Source organism: Salvelinus sp. IW2-2015, unplaced genomic scaffold, assembly GCF_002910315.2.
Source record: "Salvelinus sp. IW2-2015 unplaced genomic scaffold, ASM291031v2 Un_scaffold5020, whole genome shotgun sequence".
NCBI classification, from domain to species: domain Eukaryota; kingdom Metazoa; phylum Chordata; class Actinopteri; order Salmoniformes; family Salmonidae; genus Salvelinus; species Salvelinus sp. IW2-2015.
In genome coordinates this window covers 45,465-68,199 of record NW_019946288.1, presented here as the reverse complement: position 1 = coordinate 68,199, position 22,735 = coordinate 45,465, and the positions used below count along the sequence as shown (strand labels likewise).

The window sequence follows — 22,735 nt, the reverse complement described above, 5'->3', positions numbered from 1 at the left end:
CTCAACACTGATTACACTTATGACTGTCAAACACATCCCCACTCCTCAACACTGATTACACTATGACTGTCAACACATCACCTTACTCCTCAACACTGGATACACTATGACTGTCAACACATCACCTCACTCCTCAACACTGGATTACACTATGACTGTCAACACATCACCTCACTCCTCAACACTGGCATTACACTATGACTTCAACACATCACCTCACTCCTCAACACTGGATTACACTATGACTGTCAACACATCACCTCCACTCCTCAATACTGGATACACTATGACTGTCAACACATCACCTCACTCCTCAACACTGGATACACTATGACTGTCAACACATCACCTCACTCCTCAACACTGGATTACATTATGACTGTCAACACATCACCTCACTCTCAACACTGGATTACACTATGACTGTCAACACATCACCTCACTCCTCAAACTGGATACACTATGACTTCAACACATCACCTCACCTCTCAACACTGGATTACACTATGACTGTCCAACACATCACCTCACTCCTCAATACTGGATTACACTATGCTGTCCACACATCACCTCACTCCTCAACACTGGTTACACTATGACTGTCAACACATCACCTCACTCCTCAATACTGGATTACACTATGACTGTCAACACATCACCTTACTCCTCAACAACACTGGATTACACTATGACTTCAACACATCACCTCACTCCTCAAACACTGATTACACATATGACGTCAACACATCACCTCACTCCTCAAACTGGATTACACTATGACTGCAACACATCACCTCACTCCTCAATCACTGATTACACTATGACTGTCAAACACATCACCTCACTCCTCAACACTGATTACACTAGTACTGTCAACACATCACCTCACTCCTCAACACTGGATTACACTATTACTGTCAATCACATCACCTCACTCCTCAACACTGATTACCACTATGACTGTCAACACATCACCTCACTCCTCAACACTGGATTACACTATGACTGTCAACACATCACCTCACTCCTCAACACTGATTACACTATGACTGTCAACACATCACCTCACCCTCAACACTGATTACACTATGACTGTCAACACATCACCTCACTCCTCAACACTGGATTACACACATGACTTCAACACATCACCTCACTCCCTCAACACTGGATTACACTATGACTGTCAACACATCACCTCACTCCTCAAACGAACACTATACTCAACCATCACCTCACTCCTCAACACTGGATTACACTAGACTGTCAACACAATCACCTCACTCCTCACACATGGATACACTATGACTGTAACACATCACCTCACTCCTCAACACTGGATTACACTATGACTGTCACACATCACCTCACTCCTCAACACTGGATTACACTATGACTGTCAACACATCACCTCACTCCTCAATACTGGATACACTATGACTGTCAACACATCACCTCACTCCTCAACACTGGATTACACTATGACTTCAACACATCACCTCACTCCTCAACACTGGATTACACTATGACTGTCACACATCACCTCACTCCTCAAACTGGATTACACTATGACTGTCAACACATCACCTCACCCTCATACTGATTACACTATATGACGTCAACACATCACCTCACTCCTCAACACTGGATTACACTATGACTTCAACACATCACCTCACTCCTCAACACTGGATTACACTTATGACTGTCCAACACATCACTCACTCCTCAACACTGATTAACTATGACTGTCAACACAATCACCTCACTCCTCAAACTGGATTACACTATGACTGTCAACACATCACCTCAACTCCTCAACACTGGATTACACTATGACTGTCAACACATCACCTCACTCCTCAACACTGGTTACACTATGACTGTCAACACATCACCTCACTCCTCAACACTGATACACTATGACTGTCAACACATCACCTCACTTCCTCAACACTGATTACACTATGACTGTCAACACATCACCTCACTCCTCAACACTGGATTACATTATGACTGTCCACACATCACCTCACTCCTCAACACTGGATTACACTATGACTGTCAACACATCACCTCACTCCTCAAACACTGGATTACATTATGACTGTCAACACATCACCTCACTCCTCAAACACTGATTACACTATGACTGTCCAAACCACATCACCCTCACTCCTCAACACTGGATTACACTATGACTGTCAACACATCACCTCACTCCTCAACACTGGATTACACTATGACTGTCAACACATCACCTCACTCCTCAACACTGATTACACTATGACTGTCCACACATCACCTCACTCCTCAACACTGGATTACACTATGACTCAACATCACCTCACTCTCAACACTGGATACACTATGACTGTCAACACATCACCTCACTCCTCAACACTGGATTACACTATGACTGTCCACACATCACCTCACTCCTCAATACTGGATTACACTATGACGTCAACAACATCACCTCACTCCTCAACACTGATTACACTATGACTGTCCAACACTATCACCTCACTCCTCAATACTGGATTACACTATGACTGTCCACACATCACCTCACTCCTCAACACTGGATACACTATGACTGTCAACACATCACCTCACTCCTCAATACGGATTACCACTATGACTGTCAACACATCACCTCACTCCTCAACACTGGCATTACAACTATACTGTCAACACATCACCTCCACCCTCAATACTGATTTACACTATGACTGTCAACACATCACCTCACTCCTCAACACGATTACACTATGACGTCAAACACATCACCACTTCCTCAAAACTGGATTTCACTATGACTGTCAACACATCACCTCACCCTCAACAACTGATCACTATGACTTCAACACACACCCACTCCTCAACACTGATTACACTAGACTGTCAACACATCACCTTACTCCTCAACACTGGATACACTATGACTGTCAACACATCACCTCACTCCTCAACACTGGGATTACACTATTGACTGTCAACACATCACCTCACTCCTCAACACTGTATACACTATGACTGTCAACACATCACCTCACTCCTCAAAACTGGATTACCCTATGACTGTCAACACATCACCTCACTCCTCAACACTGGATTACACTATGACTGTCAACACATCACCTCACTCCTCAATACACTGGATTACACTATGACTGTCAACACATCACCTCACTCCTCAACACTGGATTACATTATGACTGTCCACACGTCACCACGTTCAGTACATGTAAAACACTGTCACTTCAGAAGACATAATCACAGTCATACTATTTGTGTTGTTTCAAGCTGTTTATTTCTGTTTATTTGTGTACCCTTTTCTGGAGAACAGCATGCTAGATGAACAGACAGGAAGTGAGGAGTGCTACAAGTCATAGTAGTTTTAGCAGAGAGATTGGCTGTGTTATTATCTATGCATAGTCCCTTTAATAACTCTACATGTACATATTACCTCAATTACCTTGACTAACCGGTGCCCCCGCACATTGACTCTGTACCGGTACCCCCTGTATATAGCCTCGCTATTGTTATTTTTTATTATTTGTTACTTTTATTCCGTACTTTTTATTAGGTATTTTTCTTAAAACTGCATTGTTGGTTAAGGGCTTGTAAGTAAGCATTTCACAGTAAGGTCTACAACTGTTGTATTCAACGCATGTGACAAATAAATTTGATTTTGTTTGAATAAAACACACCCTTCCTGCCAAGGATTTCTTCAAGTAAGGGAGGATGGATGCGTATTTAGAGTATTCAAGCAGGGCCCTAGATCAATGGAAAGTTCCTGACAAGCTGATCCAGCTACCGTGCTATAGGAGACCCATCCGAGGAGGGGCCTTGGACATTGGGCAGCATGCTCTCCTCTTTCCCTAAACCCCTTTTCCCCTTCCTGCCCCCTCCTCTGCAGTGAACCCAATGTGCTAGATGAGTCTCAAGGACTGGAAGAGGGTAACCTGTCTAGGTACAGTGWCACGTCACAGCCCCCCTGTGTGTTGCGTCTCTCTGCGTCTCTCTGTGTGCAGTTTGGGGGAGGCTCGGCCAGTCGGACGGCCTCCTCTGACTTCTTCGTTTTCCTCACTCATTATCTCATCCAATCAAAACCGCCGTTGGTCTATCACCCTTCCTCTTCGTATAGGTCTAATGTAACGTAGTCTCTTGTTCCCCCTCGTAGCTACCACACTGATCCACCCACCCATCTCAAGTCATCCGCTGTTGCCTCTTTAACCCTTTAAGTCCCTGGGCGGTGTGAGGAYGCTGGGGAGCCAGTGGTAATGTGTCTCAGCAAGCTCAGTCCATCGGTGCCATCATGGTCTTCATACTGTTTCAGGCTTTTCACTGTTCAAATTGGACGTCCTCTCCAGGATACCAATCTGTGGGGCATGGGGTACTGGAGTGGCAATCGATCAATGAAATGATTGCATTTATCTTATCAAGAAGTCTAACGTTACCAGATAGGTTCATGTACTGGTACATGTACTAGTTCAGTGCACTGGTAATATGGTACGAGCTGTCTACATAAGAACACAGATCACTCCAGACCTCATAACCCCCTTTGTGTTTTGGTGTATTCTTGTGCTGTGATTGGGTGTCCTTGATTGGTGGGTGTGTCGGTGTGGTGTGCAGTGGAGTGATTGGGGAGAGATGGGAAGAATGGAAGGAGCAGTGGACAGACACACGTCCTCTTGACTCTCCTATATGTCTCAGTGAAAGAGAGAGTTCATTAGGAGAAGCACTACCTCTGTGTTGTACTGATTGGTTTTGTCTGTCTGTCTCTGCATGTCTATCTGTCTGTCTCTGTCTGTCTCTGTGTCTCTGCATGTCTGTCTGTCTCGCTGTCTCTGCATGTCTGTCTGTCTGTCTCTGTGTCTCTCTGTCTGTCTCTCTGTCTGTCTGTCTGGTTGGGTTGTGTAGGGTGGCCAGTGTGCAGAGTGAACCAGGACAGCAGAACCTCTTGAACCAACCTCCGCTGGGACGCAATAGAGGACTGAGACAGGTGAGAGTAGTCTTAAAGGTGGAACTTAGAATTTTTAAATAAATAGCTCCTTTTAAGTTTATTGAGAAAATATTTGTTTTTTAAATGCATTGTTCTCAATTATTGAATTGGAATTTCAGTTTACTACCCGAATTGACTGACTTCAATTAACSCTGGTTTATACGKTTTTTCCAWKWGGTGTGTGTGGCGGGGTGTGGCTGAAGCAATGAGTGACGTATTTAAAGGGCAGCAGTGCATTTTGAACACACAACCCCTCCCCGTTTCCCGGGTCGTTCAGTACAGCACCGTTTCCCTTTCATTGAATGTTCCACTACATTTTTTGCATACTGAACGCAGCCCTGGTCTTGTCACATGGTCAGGGAAAACGATGTCCCTAATTGTGGATAATGATGAAGAGGCTATCCTCATTGACATTCACAGTGGAAATGATATGTGGATTGGGTTAATTGATATTTCAATGCAGTTGCGACGCCCCCTGCTGTCTCTTCCGAAGAGTGAGGCGCGAGGACCAGGTCGCTCTGGAGCCCGACTCTCCACCACCCGCAGGAGCATCCAGCCCAAGAACAGACCTCTGGGTAACTGTGTGTGTGTCTGTTGTGTGTGTGTCTGTTGTGTGTGTGTGTGTCTGTTGTGTGAGAGAGATTGTGTAACTATAGCAACCTTGCCCTACACTTCAGATCAAGCACACTGCAGTTCACATTCAGACCTTGTGATATTAACTATTAATASTCAGTATTTGCTCATGAACGTATCTCTGATAATCTGACTCCTCCAATTGTGTTGACTTGAACTGACATGTACCGATCCTCCTCATTCACAACCGTTGTCTCTGTTCCAATGTGTCTTTATCCCCTGTCACCTCCGACCCCAATAACTGACTCTGTTCATTCTGTGTTCTGTTTATGCCTTTGTTTCGATTCGAAATAAAGAAACTTTATTGGACTGCGAAGGTGAGACACCTATACTCCCCCCTCTCCTCTTGCAACGTAACAACGCCCTCTCTCTGAAACMTCTCACCTGATACGTTGCTCTGCATGTCTGTCTTGCATCCCCCCTCGCTCCCGCTCCCGCCCCCTCCACTCCTCTCCCTCGCCCCTGGTAGTGTGTCCGCTAGTCCCCRAGGTGGCGCTGTGATGGACTGTGTATGTGATGACTGTGATGTCTCCTCAGCAACCCACGGGTGGGACCAGAAAAGGGTGGTCACCTTCACGGAGGGCCAGCAGGCTCAGGGAAAGTCCCCCGACCCAGGTGGCGCCAATGCGCACCCAGAGGGCAGGAAGGCCAGCCCGGCCCCTCCAATCGCTCCCCCTGCTGCCCCTGGGGCCTCATCCTCAGCCACCGTCAAAGCTGACCTCCATAGCCCTGCCAAGAAACAGGTACGACTGGGGGAGTAAGGATATTTTATRACATTGTTGATTCTCACAGGCTTCTGTAGTTTGTATCATGTTTACTTGGTAAGAAGGTACGCAGAATGGCCATTTTGCATAGCCTGCATTTTGTACGTTCCTAGGGTGTAAATTAAAGTGATAATCCACCCCAGACATGAAACTCATGAAACTCCTCTCAATGTGGTGCTCTATAAGTGGGTAAAATAACTACTTGATTATTTAACTTCTATGTGGTTTGTCTGGGAAATGTTATTTTATGATGTTGTATCGCGTCATCACGATAAGGTTCTCGTCGCTGGAGATAAGGAATATCACATTTCAKAAMGTTTTTAAAACAACTAGCTGCACTCCATATCGCCAAATCAGCCAATAGATGGTATGGGGATACTTGAAACTAAATAGTGTAATAGTGTTCAACTCAGTTTCTTCTTCAACTACCATCATCGGGCAAATGCCGTTTCTCCTCTCCTCCTCGCCCTGGCCTGTAGTCTGTTTTCTTCGTGGTGAATAATGAAGGTAATAAGTGACAAGACACACGCCATTTGATCACGGTCACAACCATTAATTTCTATGTGAAGACTCATACCGCATTGAAGCAAATGAAGTTGGTTAGAGGCCCAGTACAGTCAAAAATGTGTTTATATCTATTCCACACTGAGGTTGGAATAATACTGTGAAAATGTGAAATGATGATAATGCCCTTTTAGTGTAAGAGCTGTTTGAAAGACCCTGAAATGTCTTCCTAGTTTCGGTGGGATGGAGTTTTGGCCTGCCTGGTTGACATCAATAAGAAAGAGTTCCAAACCTTGCCAATAATATCTAGTTTTCAGATGTCCCTCCCCACTCAGACCGCTCCCAGCGCGTCCTAGCAAATTCTTGCTATAGAGAATGTCTCTTTGCAAAGAAGCTATTTTTGTTACCTTTTGACCATTTTATTGAAAACATTCACAGCAAGGTTCTTCATTTTTTACCCAGAAAATGATTTGATATTGAGATAAAAACGGCTGCAATGGACCCCTAAGATGGCTTCTCATGGAGACAACATACTACAACAGGAAGTGATGTTGCTAGTTAACTCAGTGCTGCCACTTCTCATTGATTAACTCCAGTAGAAGGCCGAACAGGGTACTGCATGCTGCCATTAGCAACTCATATTCTCAGAACTTCTTCTGTGTGCGATTTTGAAATAATCGGTTAGAGCACATACATCTGGTATATTAGAAACAATTATTGGTACCATGACTGTCTTCTAAACAATTTTTTATTTACATGAAGATTGACCACGAAGATCGCAATTTTCCCATTCATTATAATGGGGGATCCTGTTTTCTKCTAACAGTGCCTGCAGTACTGCGGTCGGCCTTGAACCTCCGTGGCTTCAATGAGAGGGGGCATTTGTTCTGCCCTGGTGGGAAAGCATGGGAAAGGGCCGTAGCCATAGCAATTTAAGACCCTCCACTCCTCGAGGTAGACAATCTGCAGGTGAAACCAAATAAATATAATGAATGGGTTAGACATGGTGASATTGTAGACTTTTTCAGCTAGCTAGCTACTTCACACGCTGACAATGACTTTGGTATTACTGTGTGTAGCTACGTTTGCTAGCTACSTAGCATAGACTGTAAAAAGCCCAGCGAGAGATCATTGCGTTATGGGTTTTGTAGTCGGCTCGAGGTGCAAGATTTCCACAACAATTTTCACATGTTGCTACCAACCTTATTAAAACGACAAAATTACACATTTATTCACTTAATGTTTTGCTCCCATATTAGTGTTATTTAACCCTGTAAATCATATTCATTTTTAGTTTTGAGAGGATTATTCATTTAAGTCATCACTCATTACAGAAGAGACAGAGTGAAGAATGGGAGAGATGGGAATGAATGTGAGTTCTCTATATTTAACAGAGCATGGACTAAGTAAGTCTTTGAAATATCACTCTTCTCCCACTTGTTTCCTGGTTCTAGTTATCGATGGAGAGCAAGGAGAAACGAGAACAGTGGGGCCTCCGCAGCAGCCTCTCTCCTCGGCCCTCCATCTCCCGCGCCTCCACCCCCACCCCACCCTCCTCCTGCTCTCCTCTCCCTCCTCCACCTCTCCCCATCTCTCGCACCTGTCTCCCCTCCCCCTCTGCCGATCCTGGGGATCCAACCCCCCCTCCCCCCACCCACCTCTTCCATCCTGTGCCGTCCTCCCATCAGACCCACCGAGAGCCCGAGGACGAGGACACGACTGCCCTGCTGGGGAGGAACGCAGACACCCTACTCCACATTTCAGAAGGACAATGGGGCACAGAGAACCCCTGCTCGCCCCCCTGCTCTCCCCCCGCGCTCGCCCGCCCTTGCCCCCCCCACTCCCACGCCCTGCCCCCCCGCCGCTCCCCCCTCCCCATCTCCCCAGTCGACCTGGACCTGGATGAGTCCCACGTCTGAGAAGCGTCCCTGTAACGTTTCAGTAACGTTTTGTTAACATTTCAGTAACAAAACTCGTAACGTAACGTTATAACTAGGGCCAGGAGTTTTTCCCTGACTGAACTTGCGTGACCGCACTAGGAAAAAGTCCTGGCCCTAGTTACAAGGCTCTAAACTACAGACGTAGGCTATAACTAGGGCCCGGAGTTTTGACCCTTTAGGTTATATCACATGGTCCTAGTTATGACCCTGGCAGGGTAGCTTCTCTGTGTCGGTCCCCTTCTATATCTTTGGAGTCTGTGTTTAGACATTGAGCTGCCTGATAACTCTGTATCCTTCTAGCCAACRGAGGTCAGAGGGCGCTTGAAAAATGAGGAACCTGTTGGAATACTCTAAAAATARAAATGCWTCCTCCCTTCCTTGATCTGATCTGACATAAAATGACTGGTGAAATCAGTGCAGTAGAATCCTTGCTCTCACCTATCCAATCACGTTAGATTAGTGATTACCTCAAGAAAAGAAGGGAGAAAAGATGCATCTTTAGAGTATTAGAACAGGGCCAAGGACCAATACCTGTTAGTGTTCTCTTGCCCACTCCCCTGCCCCTCTCTCCCCTTCTCTCTCTGCTCTCTTCTGTCCTGTTAGAGCACCAAGATGAAATCCATACTTCACTATGTCTACAGTACCAGTACATCCTCACCTCGGACATTTCAACCCATCTCATAACAAAGTATTCAAATCAAATGCAGAATCAACATGCCTTCTTCACACGTCAGGGTGGATTAATCCACGGTGTCCAACAGGTGATCAAGTGGGACTGTTACTGTTGCTAGGTAGATCACAAGAGAAGGGAGATGTTTCCAGCCATTGGCTGCTACAAACAGACATCCGTTTACCTATAGGTTGACCGTGTCACCTCTCAAGAACTGTTTACAGTGAAGCTGCTGAAGGGTAAACTGTTGACTAGAGAAATTAAATGTATATTAGCTATGATATTATATAATATTATGAAATGTATTATATTTAATCCTGAAGACTATTTTAAAGAAATATTTAATATATATAATTGTCAAAGTATTGCAGAGAGGCATAGTATGTTTGTCATTAGGATAATATATTAGTGGCCTCCCAGGTGGCACTGYGGTCTAGGGCACTGCATAGCAGTGCTTGAGGCATCAATACAGACCCGGGTTCGATCCCAGGCTGTGTCACAAMCGGCCGTGGGAGTCCCATAGGTGGGCGCACAATTGGCCCAGCGTTGTCTGGGTTAGGGGAGGGTTTGGCCGGGGAGGCTTTACTTGGCTCATGGAGTTCTAGTGACAACCAGTTTTGGCCCAGTGGATAGATGTTGTTTTATGTGTAACCAAATCCATGTTTCGTTTTGAATAGCCCCAAAAGTAATACGGCCCTTCTGTTGTTTCTCTGAAAGCATAAAGAATAGGTAACTGCTTATGGGCACCGAAGTATTATTAGTACGTCCCAGTAATGTCATGGAGTTTACAATGCTGCTTTTTATTGTTGTGTTTTCAATGTCTTGAAGAAAGGTTTCTAGTACTCAAAACATTATGCCAACAAGATCCCTGATTCTGAGTTGTAGCAGTTAGGATACCTCCTTGTTCAACTTATGCCTTAAACTAGAGAACTGGGAGGACCCMTCCAGCTCCTTGATAATGGTCTGTTCCCTGACTGAGGTCCCCTTATGTGCCATGGGGCTTGGTAGAGTCCAAACCTGAGATGGGTGTGCTGCAGTCTACTATCTTCTGGTTAATGTTGGTTTTGCACCAGATCAGTGAAAAGAGGATGTAGTTATGAACTAAACTGTGTAAAAACATTAGGAACAACTTCCTAATATTGAGTTGCATCTCCTTTTCCCCTCAAAACAGCTTCAATTCGTCGAGTCATGGACTCTGAAAGTTGTGGAAAGCGTTCCACACAGGGATGCTGGCCCATGTTGACTCCAATCCTTCCCACAGTTGTATCAAGTTGGCTGGATGTCCTTTGGGTGGTGGACCATTCTTGATACACACGGGAAACTGTTGAGCGTGAAAAACCCAGAAACGTTGCAGTTCTTGACACAAACCGGTACGCCTGGCWCTTACTACCATATCCCCTTGAAAGGCACTTAAATCATTAGTCTTGCCCATTTACCCTCTGAATGGCACACATACACAAGCCATGTCTCAATTGTCTCAAGGATTAAAAATAATTCTTTAACCTGTCTCCTCCCCTTCATCTACACTGACTGAAGTGGATTTATGAGGGATCATAGCTTTCACCTGGATTCACCTGGTCAGTCTATGTCATGGACAGAGCAGGTGTTCCTAATGGTTTGTACACTCAGTTATATGTGAAAGGAAGAACTGGGCTTTTCCTGAATATCTTCTACCATTTCCTCCTGTTTGACKGCATCAGTGCAGAAGCGTTAGTAGTGATATAAATAGGTGCCATAATGCACATATGACCATTGCACTGTGAGTCGGTCTCATAGCTGTGTCTGCTTCTGTGTGTGATCTAAATGTACTGCTGTGTAGTTCCCACAGAGGAGGCTGGTTATCAGATCTATAGTGCCCATATCGTTAGAGGGGTTATCAGATCTATAGTGCCCATATCGTTAGAGGGGATTCTATTTCAATGATAGTATCACTATAGTTCATTCTAGAACCCACGGGGATAGTACAAAAGTCTATTATACTGTATAAGCCAATTATACTGTAGGTGACATATTCGGGTGTCCCTGTGGACGTGTGTTGTCTTGTCAGTGCTAACGGTCAGTGTCTGTCCGTGTGTGTAGTGCCAATGCTCTCTGCTGCTGAGCTGTCCTTGTGCAGATGCTTTCTGGGAGGTTGGCATGGAGACTTATTCATCAAACTTGCCATACATTCCAAAGTCATCTGCATTCTGCAGTTTGTCCCATGTAATGCAGTGTTGAAGTGCTCCACTTCAAACTGGAACTGTTTTGGATGAGAGATCTATTTAGGATTGCAAAATGTCTGTCACTTTTCCAAAATAACCAGCTTTTCCAGAAATCTTGGTTGGAGGATTCCGGCTTGCTGATTCCTTGACTCTTCCAACTAGTATATCAGGAGTTTGAGGAAAGTTACAGAATTTGGAGACCCTAGTTCTATTGCATTGTCAATTGCAATTTGTAGTACCGGTAACACACTGTATTGCTTTAAACATAATCAGAAAATGATCTTTTTAGATGATTGCCAACTCATAGCTAACAGCGTAACATTCTGTGGCCAATTTGTTAATTGATGATGTTCGTCGCAATGAAATATGTTTCTAGTTTGTTTAGTTCTATTTCTTACATGTTATAGAGGATAGCTGGATCTGTGTTGTTCTGGCTCTGGGAATAACCTTTCCATAAACTAGGAAGTTTTAAAACTAGGAAGTTTACCTCAAAGTCCTATCCACATGCTAGGGGCGGCAGGTAGCCTAGTGGTTAGAGCGTTGGACAAGTAACTGAAAGGTTGCAAGATCGAATCCCYGAGCTGACAAGGTAAAAATCTGTCRTTCTGCCCCTGAACAAGGCAGTTAACCAACTGTTCCTAGGCCRTCATTGAAAATAGGAATTTGTTCTTAACTGACTTGCCTAGTTAAATAAAGATAAAATGCTGTATGGTGGAGCTGTGAGATATTCAGAATTGTGTGTCTGTCAAATGCAGAGGTCCCCAGGGGTGATTAGCAGTGGAGGCTGGTGGAAGGAGCTATAGGAAGACAGGCTCATTGTAATGGCTGGAATGGAACCATGTTTGACTCCGTTCCAGCCATTACAATGAGCCTGTCCTCCTATAGCTCCTCCCACCAGACTCCTCAGGTGGAAGTGACACATTATGGCCGAGATACATATATTATTTTGATATTTTATTTCTCCAAATATATATTAACATCAACATTTGTTCACGTGAAGATTAGCCTCATATTCAATCATTGTTCCATCAACATATATTTTTTCCTCTGTGTGACTCTGAAATATATCGTATTATATACTTAAGATATTTATTTCAAATGATTGTCTTGTCCTGTGTTCTCAATCTATTCTAAAATATAGCTATATCAAAGTATTTATGAAACATTTAAAGAATAAATGGATATTGTTGTATACAATGTTATTTATTTTCCGTCCCTAGTTTTTTCCTTCTCTTGTAATATCTTGAACTAACTGTCAACTAAATGTAAGTTTAGAGGGCATTTACTGTAGTTCAGATAAAACTACCACACAATCACCCACAGATGGGAGTAGAAAGGATACTGAGACAATTTCCTGTTTGGAGTTGATTAAAGGAAGGGCTCTCTTTGGTTAAAGACTTCAACAGTGCCGGTCAGAGGTCAGAAGCTGGAGAAGGTAAGCTCATATACAGTCAGTGAACTAAGCAGACCAGACCCAGCTGCTAATGCATTGGTGCCTATGGGAGAGCCACYCCTTAAGCAGACTGGAACTGTGACCATTTTTTCCACCATATTTGATAAGCTTCCTGCGTTGAGGTACACAGACCATAGCTGTCCACTAACTCAACTCTTACTCACGTCTTCTTCAAACACTATCAGGTTATACTGTATATACTGTAGACCCTAGAGGGCTCTTCAACTCTGGTCCTGGAGGTCCCAAACACTTGTTTTTGTTTCTACCTGGTAATGAATTACACTCACCTGGTTAGGGGCGGACTGGGACCAGACATTGTCTCTGACATTTGTAACACCATTTCTTCCTCGATACCACCACACCGACACTCTTTTTTTCCTTGRTGCCCCCATTATTAACCAAATAATGATCATTTTGCGAGAAAGAAAAAAAAGTTAGACAGGCTCACTGGGCTAAAAATGGACCAACCCATATGGTATTTGTCTGAAATGCCAGATGGCCAGTCCGCTCCTGCAACTGATGTCCCAGGTCTGAAACAGTCCCTGATTAGAAGGAAATTATGAAAACCAGAAGTGTTTCGGCCCTCCAGGACCAGAGTTGAACAGCCCAGGGCCCTAAACAAAGAGTTGACCAGCCCAGGGCCCTAAACAAAGAGTTGAACAGCCCAGGGCCCTAAACAAAGAGTTGAACAGCCCAGGGCCCTAAACAAAGAGTTGAACAGCCAGGGCTAAACAAAGAGTTGAACAGCCAGGTAAACAGAGTTGAACAGCCCAGGGCCCATAAACAAAGAGTGAACAGCCCAGGGCCCTAACAAAGGAACAGCTCTAAACAAAAGTGAAACAGGCCAGGCGCCTAATCAAAGGAATTGAACAGCCCAAGGGCCCTAAACAAACGAGTTGACTGAAGGGCCTCAGAGGAACGGCCAGGGCTCACAAAGTGCAAGCCAGATGGTCCAAGATACAGCCAGGCAGCCTAACATAAGAGGAACATGCCAAGAGGCCTGAATCAAAGTGACAGCCAGGCCTAAACAAAGAGGTGAAAGCCCAGGCCTAAAGAGTTGAAACGCCAGGGCCTAAACAGAGGACCCAGCTAACAGAAGAGGTTGAACAGCCCAGCGCTCTCAAACAATAGAGTGAAAAGCGGCCTAAATCAAAGATTACACCCCAGGGCCCTAACAAAGAGGTGAACAGCCCAGGGCCTAACAAAAGTGTGAACGCCAGGGTCCCTAAACATAAGAGTTGAACAAGCCGTCAGGGGCCCTAACAAGGCGAGTAAGGTGCTGCTTTTCAGTAGGCTTAGGCTAACTGGTTCATAACATATGCCTCAGAGTGGGTTTATGCGGTCATCGATACGGCTGAAGCTATCGTGAGTTCTGGTTAATTACATATTACACTTCTAGTCTATAATCATGGAAATCGTACGTCATGTTGGGTACCTTACAAGATCAGACCCTTCTACATACTACCGTCATATGGGATAGTTAAGTCGTAATCGTAGTAACTGTCTAATATCGTATAGTGGGTTTACCTCAACCTGCTGTCTCCTTATACCATCATAGTGGGTTTACCTCAACCTGCTGTCTACATTACATTCATGTGGTTTCACCTCAACTGCTGTCTCCTTTATCCCATCATAGTGGGTTTACCTCAACCTGCTGTCTACATATACCATCATAGTGGGTCAGCCTCAACCGGCTGTCTCCTATTACATCTAGTGGGTTTACTCAACGCTGTCACATATACTCAAGTGGGTTTCCTCAACCTGCTGTCTACATATACCATCATAGTGGGTTACCGCTCAACCTGCTGTCTCCATATACCATTAGTGGTTACCTCAACCTGCTGTCTACATAATACCATCATAGTGGGTCAGCCTCAACCTGCTGGCTCCTTATACCATCATATGGGTTTTACCTAACCTGCTGTCTCATACATCAATGTGGTCAGCCTCACTGCTGTCCTTTATCATATAGTGGGTTTACCCTCAACCTGCCTGTCTTCATTTACATCATAGTGGTTTACCTCAACCTGCTGTCTCCATACCATCATAGTGGGTCCTCAACCTGCTGTCTTTATACCATCATAGTGGGTTTTACCTCAACTGCTGTCTTCATTTTACCATCATAGTGGGTTTCCTCAACCTGCTGTCTCCTTATCCATCATAGTGGGTTTACTCAACCTGCTGTCTTCATATCCATCATAGTGGGTTTACCCTCAACCTTGCTGTCTCCATATACATCACTAGTGGTCAGCCTCAACCTGCTGTCTCCTTATACATCATAGTGGGTTTACGTCAACCTGCTGTCTTATTTACCATCATAGTGGGTTACCTCAACCTGCTGTCTACATATACCATCATAGTGGGTTTACTCAACCTGCTGTCTCACTATACCTCAAACATCATACTGGGCCAACATAAAATGTGTGGTAGCCTGAGGAACCGTAAGCTGTAGGAATATGGTAGAAGACAATATTTTTATTAAAACCATAAGCTGAAATACAATGCAGTATAAATGTTCTCAGTTCAACTTGGATAAGAATGTACATGAATGATGATCAAATCTGACCTTAAATCACATTATTATGCGAGTCACAATGTAGAATAGATGTTTTCTTTGAGAAACTATGATTAAATTAGTGAGTTAATACTTTGGCTTCAACCAACAAACCCAGGTTGTGTTCACTGTTATATATTACATAGATGGACACGTCAAAGTATATAATATTCTTATATACATGTACCTTGACATTTTCTGAAATAATATCTTATTCAATATTCACATACCGACATTATGATATCATGTGCTTTAAGCAGAGAAAAGGCAGAAGTCCTTTGACAGTTGATTCAGTTTCTTTTCCAGTTCAGTTCAGAGGTAAACCAAGGTAACAGCAGCATCCTGATAACTGACGTCATGCTGCTTGCTTAGCGAGTACCGCTTCCTCCTGATCGGCTTCACACGGATGCTCCAACCAGGACATCTGCTTCGCTAGCACAGGTGACGCCGTCCCGAAAGCCGTCTTACCAGTCGGCGCCATTGAAGCATTGACAATCGGCTGCACAAGTGGTGACACTTCAGGCTGAGGAGTAAGTTTCCCATATCCCCCACGTGCTACACTCTCACCATACAACCTTTATCCCCACGTGCTACACTCTCACATACAACCTTTTCTCCCACGTGCTACACTCTCACCATACAACCTTTCTCCCACGTGCTACACTCTCACCATACAACCTTTCTCCCACGTGTGCTACACTCTCACATAACCTTTCTCCCCCACGTGCTACCTCTCACCATAACAACCTTTATCCCCACGTGCTACACTCTCACCATACAACCTTAATCTGCTGATACTACACAGTTCTCTAATAAACACCTTAATCTGCTGATACTACAACACGTTCTCTTAATAAACAAACCTTTATCCCTGCTGATACCTATTACACAGTTCTCTTAATAAACAACCTTTATCCTGCTGGATAACTACATGACATGAAATAACAAAATTACTAACACCCGTTCCTCTTGTTAAATAAATCACCTCTTTAAATTTTCTGCTGATTACTGTTATATATAATAATAATTAGAAATTAATAACAAGCTATCACATAAAAATAATACAAACACGTTCTCTATTGTTTAATAAACACCTTATTGTCATGGTTCCTGATGCTTGATGACTTAAATATCACGTTCTCTAATTTTAAAATTGAAATAATGACAAACCATTATATCTCTATGAATATACACAACAAACATAAACGTTCTCTTTATAACTCAAGACTTAATTTTTTGTTACTGTCGCTGATACTAAAATAAACATGTAGATGACGTTCCTCCTCCTTAATAAATTAAACTTCTATATTATATCATCAGTCTGATCCTGATACTACACACGTTCTCTTAATAAAACAACTTCTATCTCTGCTGATATCTACACACGTTCTCTTATAACAAATCATTTGATACTAACATTTTTATATCCCTTAATGCTTCTCTGATTACTACACACGTTCTCTTAATAAACAACCTTAATCCTGCTGATTTACACACGTTCTCTTAATAACAACCTATTATCCTGCTGATACTAACAAGTCGTTCTTAATAAACAACCATTATCCTGCATATATTACACACACGTTCTCTTATAAACAACACCTTTAATCTCTGCTGATACTACACACGTTTCTTTAATAAACAACCTTTATCCTGCTTGAATACTACGGTTCTCTTAATAAACAACCTTTATCCTGCTGATACTACACACGTTCTCTTAATAAATCAACACAAGGGGATATGTTTGTGCCTTATATCTCATTATAAAATATAGTCCCGGACTGCATCTCATGTCTTGAAAGGCTTCCTTACCTCCCCACTTTATCTGGAGCGCAGCCAGTAGTGGACTGAGTATTGAGACGCAGCCRTGTAACTTTATGCCAGCTGGGGCTTGTTGCCGTGACAACATTGGTTCTGTTTCCATGTGAAGGTCAAAAGGTGAAGTTGTTGTGCACGCGTACCATAGACGTCGTCGCTGACCCACGGCCCGACCCCCTTACATCTTGTGGAAACATTCCTTAGCATTGGTCCACACTTGAATGCCCTATACAGAGAGGAGAACATAAAACACAGAAATTGAACTAGGTCCTAACAACATTGGCCTTTGACTTTATAACAAGCGGGTTGTGTTCAGTAGGGCACACCGTTGCAACGCGTTTTGAAACAAAAGTCTCTCATTGGACAAGTCCAGGTAGTCCTTCTCTCTTTCAGTCCGTGTTCTTCAGTTTGGTGCCTAATGAACACAACTCTGAGAGTGGTATTTAAAGCAACACGAAAATTACAGTTTCTTATTGGACAAGTCCAGGTAGTCCCTCTGTCTTTGAGTCAGTTTTTGTCCGTTTGGTGCCCAATGAAAATAACCCTCATAGATACTAAGAGCATTTCCAGACTTCCACCTGAGTGTGACACACCTTCTTACACATGCTGATCTGCATGACGGCGTAGCCAATCAGAGCCTCCCTCAGATCCCTGTCCTTCTGCTCCTTGAAGCGCTGCATGTCCACCCACGCACCCTTCACGTACTCCCTACACACACACACACACACACACACACACACACACACTATATTACATACTTTATCAATGAGTTGTTTTCAGCATGTGGTCTATCCATCTATCTATCTAGGTATTTCTGCATGGTTTAACATGAGGGACTCACTCGCACTCCACTGTTTTCTCTGTGACGGTCTCRTCTCCCTGGACGATCTGCTCCTCTAGTAGGCTGAGTTTAGCCTCCCTCTGCTCTGGTGTCTCCTGACCAAACAGCTTGTTGGTCATTCCTTTGAAGGAGAACGTCCGTACCATCTGAGGACGGACAGACAGAGAATGGAGGGGCATTACTAGCCTGGTGGTCTAATTCAAGAAGTACACTGAAATGCCAGATTCTCTCCTATGCTTTTCAATTAGGAAAATTTGGAATTGGAATTTGACTTATTTTCTGAATTGAAATGGAATTGACCCCATGCCTGCTGTTGGTCCAGTCTGTTGATGCTTTGGCCTCTCTGTGTTTGTTGTCATGACAAACGAGCCTGGACTACAGTAGAGCCTGGGACTACAGTAGAGCCTGGGACTACAGTAGAGCCTGGGACTACAGTAGAGCCTGGGACTACAGTAGAGCTGGGACTCAGTAGTCTGGGACTACAGTAGAGTCTGGGACTACAGTAGAGTCTGGGACTACAAGTAGAGTCTGGGACATGTCCTTATATAGAGGGGTTTGAAGAAGACATGAAGTCAAAGAGGGACCAGGCTAGGTTACTTATGTCCTTATACAGTGGGGCAAAAAAGTATTTAGTCAGCCACCAATTGTGCAAGTTCTCCCACTTAAAAAGATGAGAGAGGCCTGTAATTTTCATCATAGGTACACTTCAACTATGACAGACAAAATGAGAAAAAAAATCCAGAAAATCACATTGTAGGATTTTTAATGAATTTATTTGCAAATTATGGTGGAAAATAAGTATTTGGTCAATAACAAAAGTTTATCTCAATACTTTGTTATTACCCTTTGTTTGGAATGACAGAGGTCAAACGTTTTCTGTAAGTCTTCACAAGGTTTTCACACACTTGCTGGTATTTTGGCCATTCCTCCATGCAGATCTCCTCTAGAGCAGTGATGTTTTGGGGCTGTTGCTGGGCAACACGGACTTTCAACTCCTCCAAAGATTTTCTATGGGTTGAGATCTGGAGACTGGCTAGGCACTCCAGGACCTTGAAATGCTTCTTACGAAGCCACTCCTTCGTTGCCCGGCGGTATGTTTGGGATCATTGTCATGCTGAAAGACCCAGCCACGTTTCATCTTCAATGCCCTTGCTGATGGAAGGAGGTTTTCACTCAAAATCCACGATACATGGCCCCATTCATTCTGTCCTTTACACGGATCAGTCGTCCTGGTCCCTTTGCAGGAAAAACGCCCCAAAGCATGATGTTTCCACCCCCATGCTTCACAGTAGGGATGGGTTCTTTGGATGCAACTCAGCATTCTTTGTCCTCCAAACACGACGAGTTGAGTTTTTACCAAAAAGTTATATTTTGGTTTCATCTGACCATATGACATTCTCCCAATCTTCTTCTGGATCATCCAAATGCTCTCTAGCAAACTTCAGACGGGCCTGGACATGTACTGGCTTAAGCAGGGGGACACGTCTGGCACTGCAGGATTTGAGTCCCTGGCGGCGTAGTGCGTTACTGATGGTAGGCTTTGTTACTTTGGGCCAGCTCTCTGCAGGTCATTCACTAGGTCCCCCCGTGTGGTTCTGGGATTTTTGCTCACCATTCTTGTGATTTTGACCCCACGGGGTGGGATCTTGCGTGGAGCCCCAGATCGAGGGAGATTATCAGTGGTCTTGTATGTCTTCCATTTCCTAATAATTGCTCCCACAGTTGATTTCTTCAAACCAAGCTGCTTACCTATTGCAGATTCAGTCTTCCCCAGCCTGGTGCAGGTCTACAATTTTGTTTCTGGTGTCCTTTGACAGCTCTTTGGTCTTGGCCATAGTGGAGTTTGGAGAGTGACTGTTTGAGGTTGTGGACAGGTGTCTTTTATACTGATAACAAGTTCAAACAGGTGCCATAATACAGGTAACGAGTGGAGGAGCCTCTTAAAGAAGAATTACAGGTCTGTGAGAGCCAGAAATCTTGCTTGTTTGTAGGTGACCAAATACTTATTTTCCACCATAATTTGCAAATAAATTCATAAAAAATCCTACAATGTGATTGTCTGTCATAGTTGAAGTGTACCTATGATGAAAATTACAGGCCTCTCTCATCTTTTTAAGTGGGAGAACTTGCACAATGGTGGCTGACTAAATACTTTTTTGCCCCACTGTATAGGAGGGTTTGAAAAATACATGTAGTCAAAGATTCTGAGATGACTTGACAAACAAGACCTCTTGGGCCTTGCCAATGCTCTTATACTCCTATACTGTACCAATATTGGAAAGACAAGAGCTTGCCTCTTACAAGAGATCACCATCTCAGTTGGAGTCCCCTAGTTTTCCTATAACAGGATACAGTAGATAAACTAGACTTCGCCTAAACCTACGGCTTTCTTCATTGCCCCTGAGGGTATCGATAAAGTTGTATTGAATTGAATACCCCAGTGGCCAGCTCCTCCCGTTGCTGCTTCTTGGAGATGAGGTCTGAGGAGGCCGTCTCCAGCTCATACTGGGTCAGCTCGTGTTTCCTACACACAGCCCTGTAGGAAAACAGACAGCAGCAGCTTTACAGGAGGCCCATACAATGTCACAAAACCATAGAGCATTACTTCCTGGGACACAAGTTGGCCCGTTTAGAGGAGATATTTTTACACTGTCAGAACCTTCTACTTGGTGCATTACCCTCTTACCTGATAAGGGGACAGGGTTCTGGAATCCCTTCACAAAATATGATTCATTGGTTGGATTGAATTTCATTGATTGATTAGCCATAATGTGCAATAGGACCAACCTTAAGGCTGCGCAAGAAAAGGTATTCCTTCAGTTGGTCTGCGTAGCGCTCCTCTTCCTCCAAGATATCATCTACTGAGGCAGCATAGCTGTGGGACAAATGACAGATTGATTGATTTTATTAGCCAGTTAAAACAATATATATCTTATTTCATTGTAGTCCTAAATTGCTTGATGTGTGCACTCTGCATTAGAATACCAGGCTGATTTTATTTGCCAGTTAAAAATATATGAATTATTTCCATTGTGTTCCCTAATTTCCATTGTGGTTCCTAAATTGCAGGTTGTGTGCAAATCTACATTAGAATAGCAGGCTCAGCACAGGTTAGATAAAACAGCTGTTGGCAGATGGAGAGTACTCACGCATCCATATGGTGTCCAGCACTCTGTAGACACATCTCCCATCTCTTCTCTAAGGCACTCCACTCACTGTCACAACAAACAGTCAGATCAGTTTAGACCGTCTCCCATCTCCTTCTCTAAGGCACTCCACTCACTGTCACACAAAACAGTCAGATCAGTTAGACTGTCTCCCATCTCCTTCTCTAAGGCACTCCACTCACTGTCACACAAACAGTCAGACCGTCTCCCATCTCCCTTCTCTAAGGCACTCCCACTCACTGCCACACAAAGTCAGATCACGTAGACCGTCTCCCATCTCCTTCTCTAAGCACTCCACTCACTGCACACAAACAGTCAGATCAGTTAGACTGTCTCCCATCTCCTTCTCTAAGGCACTCCACTCACTGACACACACAAACAGTCAGATCAGTCAGACCATCTCCCATCTCCTTCTCTAAGGCACCTCTACTCACTGACACACAAACAGTCAGATCAGTCAGACCATCTCCCATCTCCTTCTCTAAGGCACTCCACTCACTGACACACAAAGTCAGATAATCCCACAACAATATCATATCAGTCTTTCTTCATATCCAAATACAACATGTTTTATTGTTAGGGTTAAGTTGCCTTGCTCAAGGGCACATCGACAGATTGTTCACCTACTCGGCTCAGTTGCTGGCCCAACACTCATTAACCACTGGCTCCCTGCTGACTAGTACTCCTTACCTGAAACACTCTTAACCACTGGCTCCCTGCTGACTAGTACTCTTACCTGAACACTCTTAACACTGGCTCCCTGCTGACTAGTACTCTTACCTGAACACTCTTAACCACTGGCTCCCTGCTGACTAGTACTCTTACCTAACACTCTTAACCATGGCGCCCTGCTGGACTAAGTATCTTACCTGAACACTCTCCGTAGTTCCATGGACTTTGTAAACGCCGTAGAGCCTGTCCTGCTACTCTCTGGAGAATGAAACGTGACTGTGTTAAATGTTTAAACAAGAGGAGATGTTGTTCCAACGATATAACTTCAGACTAATGAGAGGAGCAGAGTGACTGTGGATCTAAAGCATCTGAATAAATGGTATATTATATGACTTACTGCTCTGACTCTGAGCAGCTGGGAGGTGAGAGCCTGGAGCTCATCGCTGTAGGTGTTTCATCTCTGTGAACCGCCTAGATAGAGGAAGACAAATGGCAACCTTAACATTA

At 43.9% G+C, this 22,735-nt stretch overlaps 2 protein-coding genes across 2 annotated transcripts in view; one reads left to right on the top strand and one right to left on the bottom strand.

The window, feature by feature from the left end:
- Positions 1–8,831, top strand: part of LOC139026524 (proline-rich protein 36-like) — a 13,258-nt gene extending 4,427 nt beyond the window's left edge. Inside the window, exons 3-8 of the mRNA XM_070441864.1 lie at positions 3,834–3,979; positions 4,930–5,011; positions 5,475–5,586; positions 5,941–5,961; positions 6,182–6,387; positions 8,367–8,831. Of these exons, the coding sequence (XP_070297965.1) occupies positions 3,834–3,979; positions 4,930–5,011; positions 5,475–5,586; positions 5,941–5,961; positions 6,182–6,387; positions 8,367–8,831 (1,032 nt within the window). The remainder of the gene's footprint in view (positions 1–3,833; positions 3,980–4,929; positions 5,012–5,474; positions 5,587–5,940; positions 5,962–6,181; positions 6,388–8,366) is intronic.
- An 8,515-nt stretch (positions 8,832–17,346) lies between these two features.
- LOC112077884 (sorting nexin-4) lies at positions 17,347–20,991 on the bottom strand. The gene is made up of 5 exons (XM_070441863.1): positions 20,969–20,991; positions 20,826–20,925; positions 18,390–18,535; positions 18,142–18,256; positions 17,347–17,774 (listed from the first exon to the last, which is right to left on the bottom strand). The coding sequence occupies exons 1-5, from the start codon at positions 20,989–20,991 to the stop codon at positions 17,727–17,729; spliced, it is 432 nt and encodes a 143-aa protein (XP_070297964.1). The 3' UTR covers positions 17,347–17,726.
- Between the last annotated feature and the right edge of the window lie 1,744 nt (positions 20,992–22,735).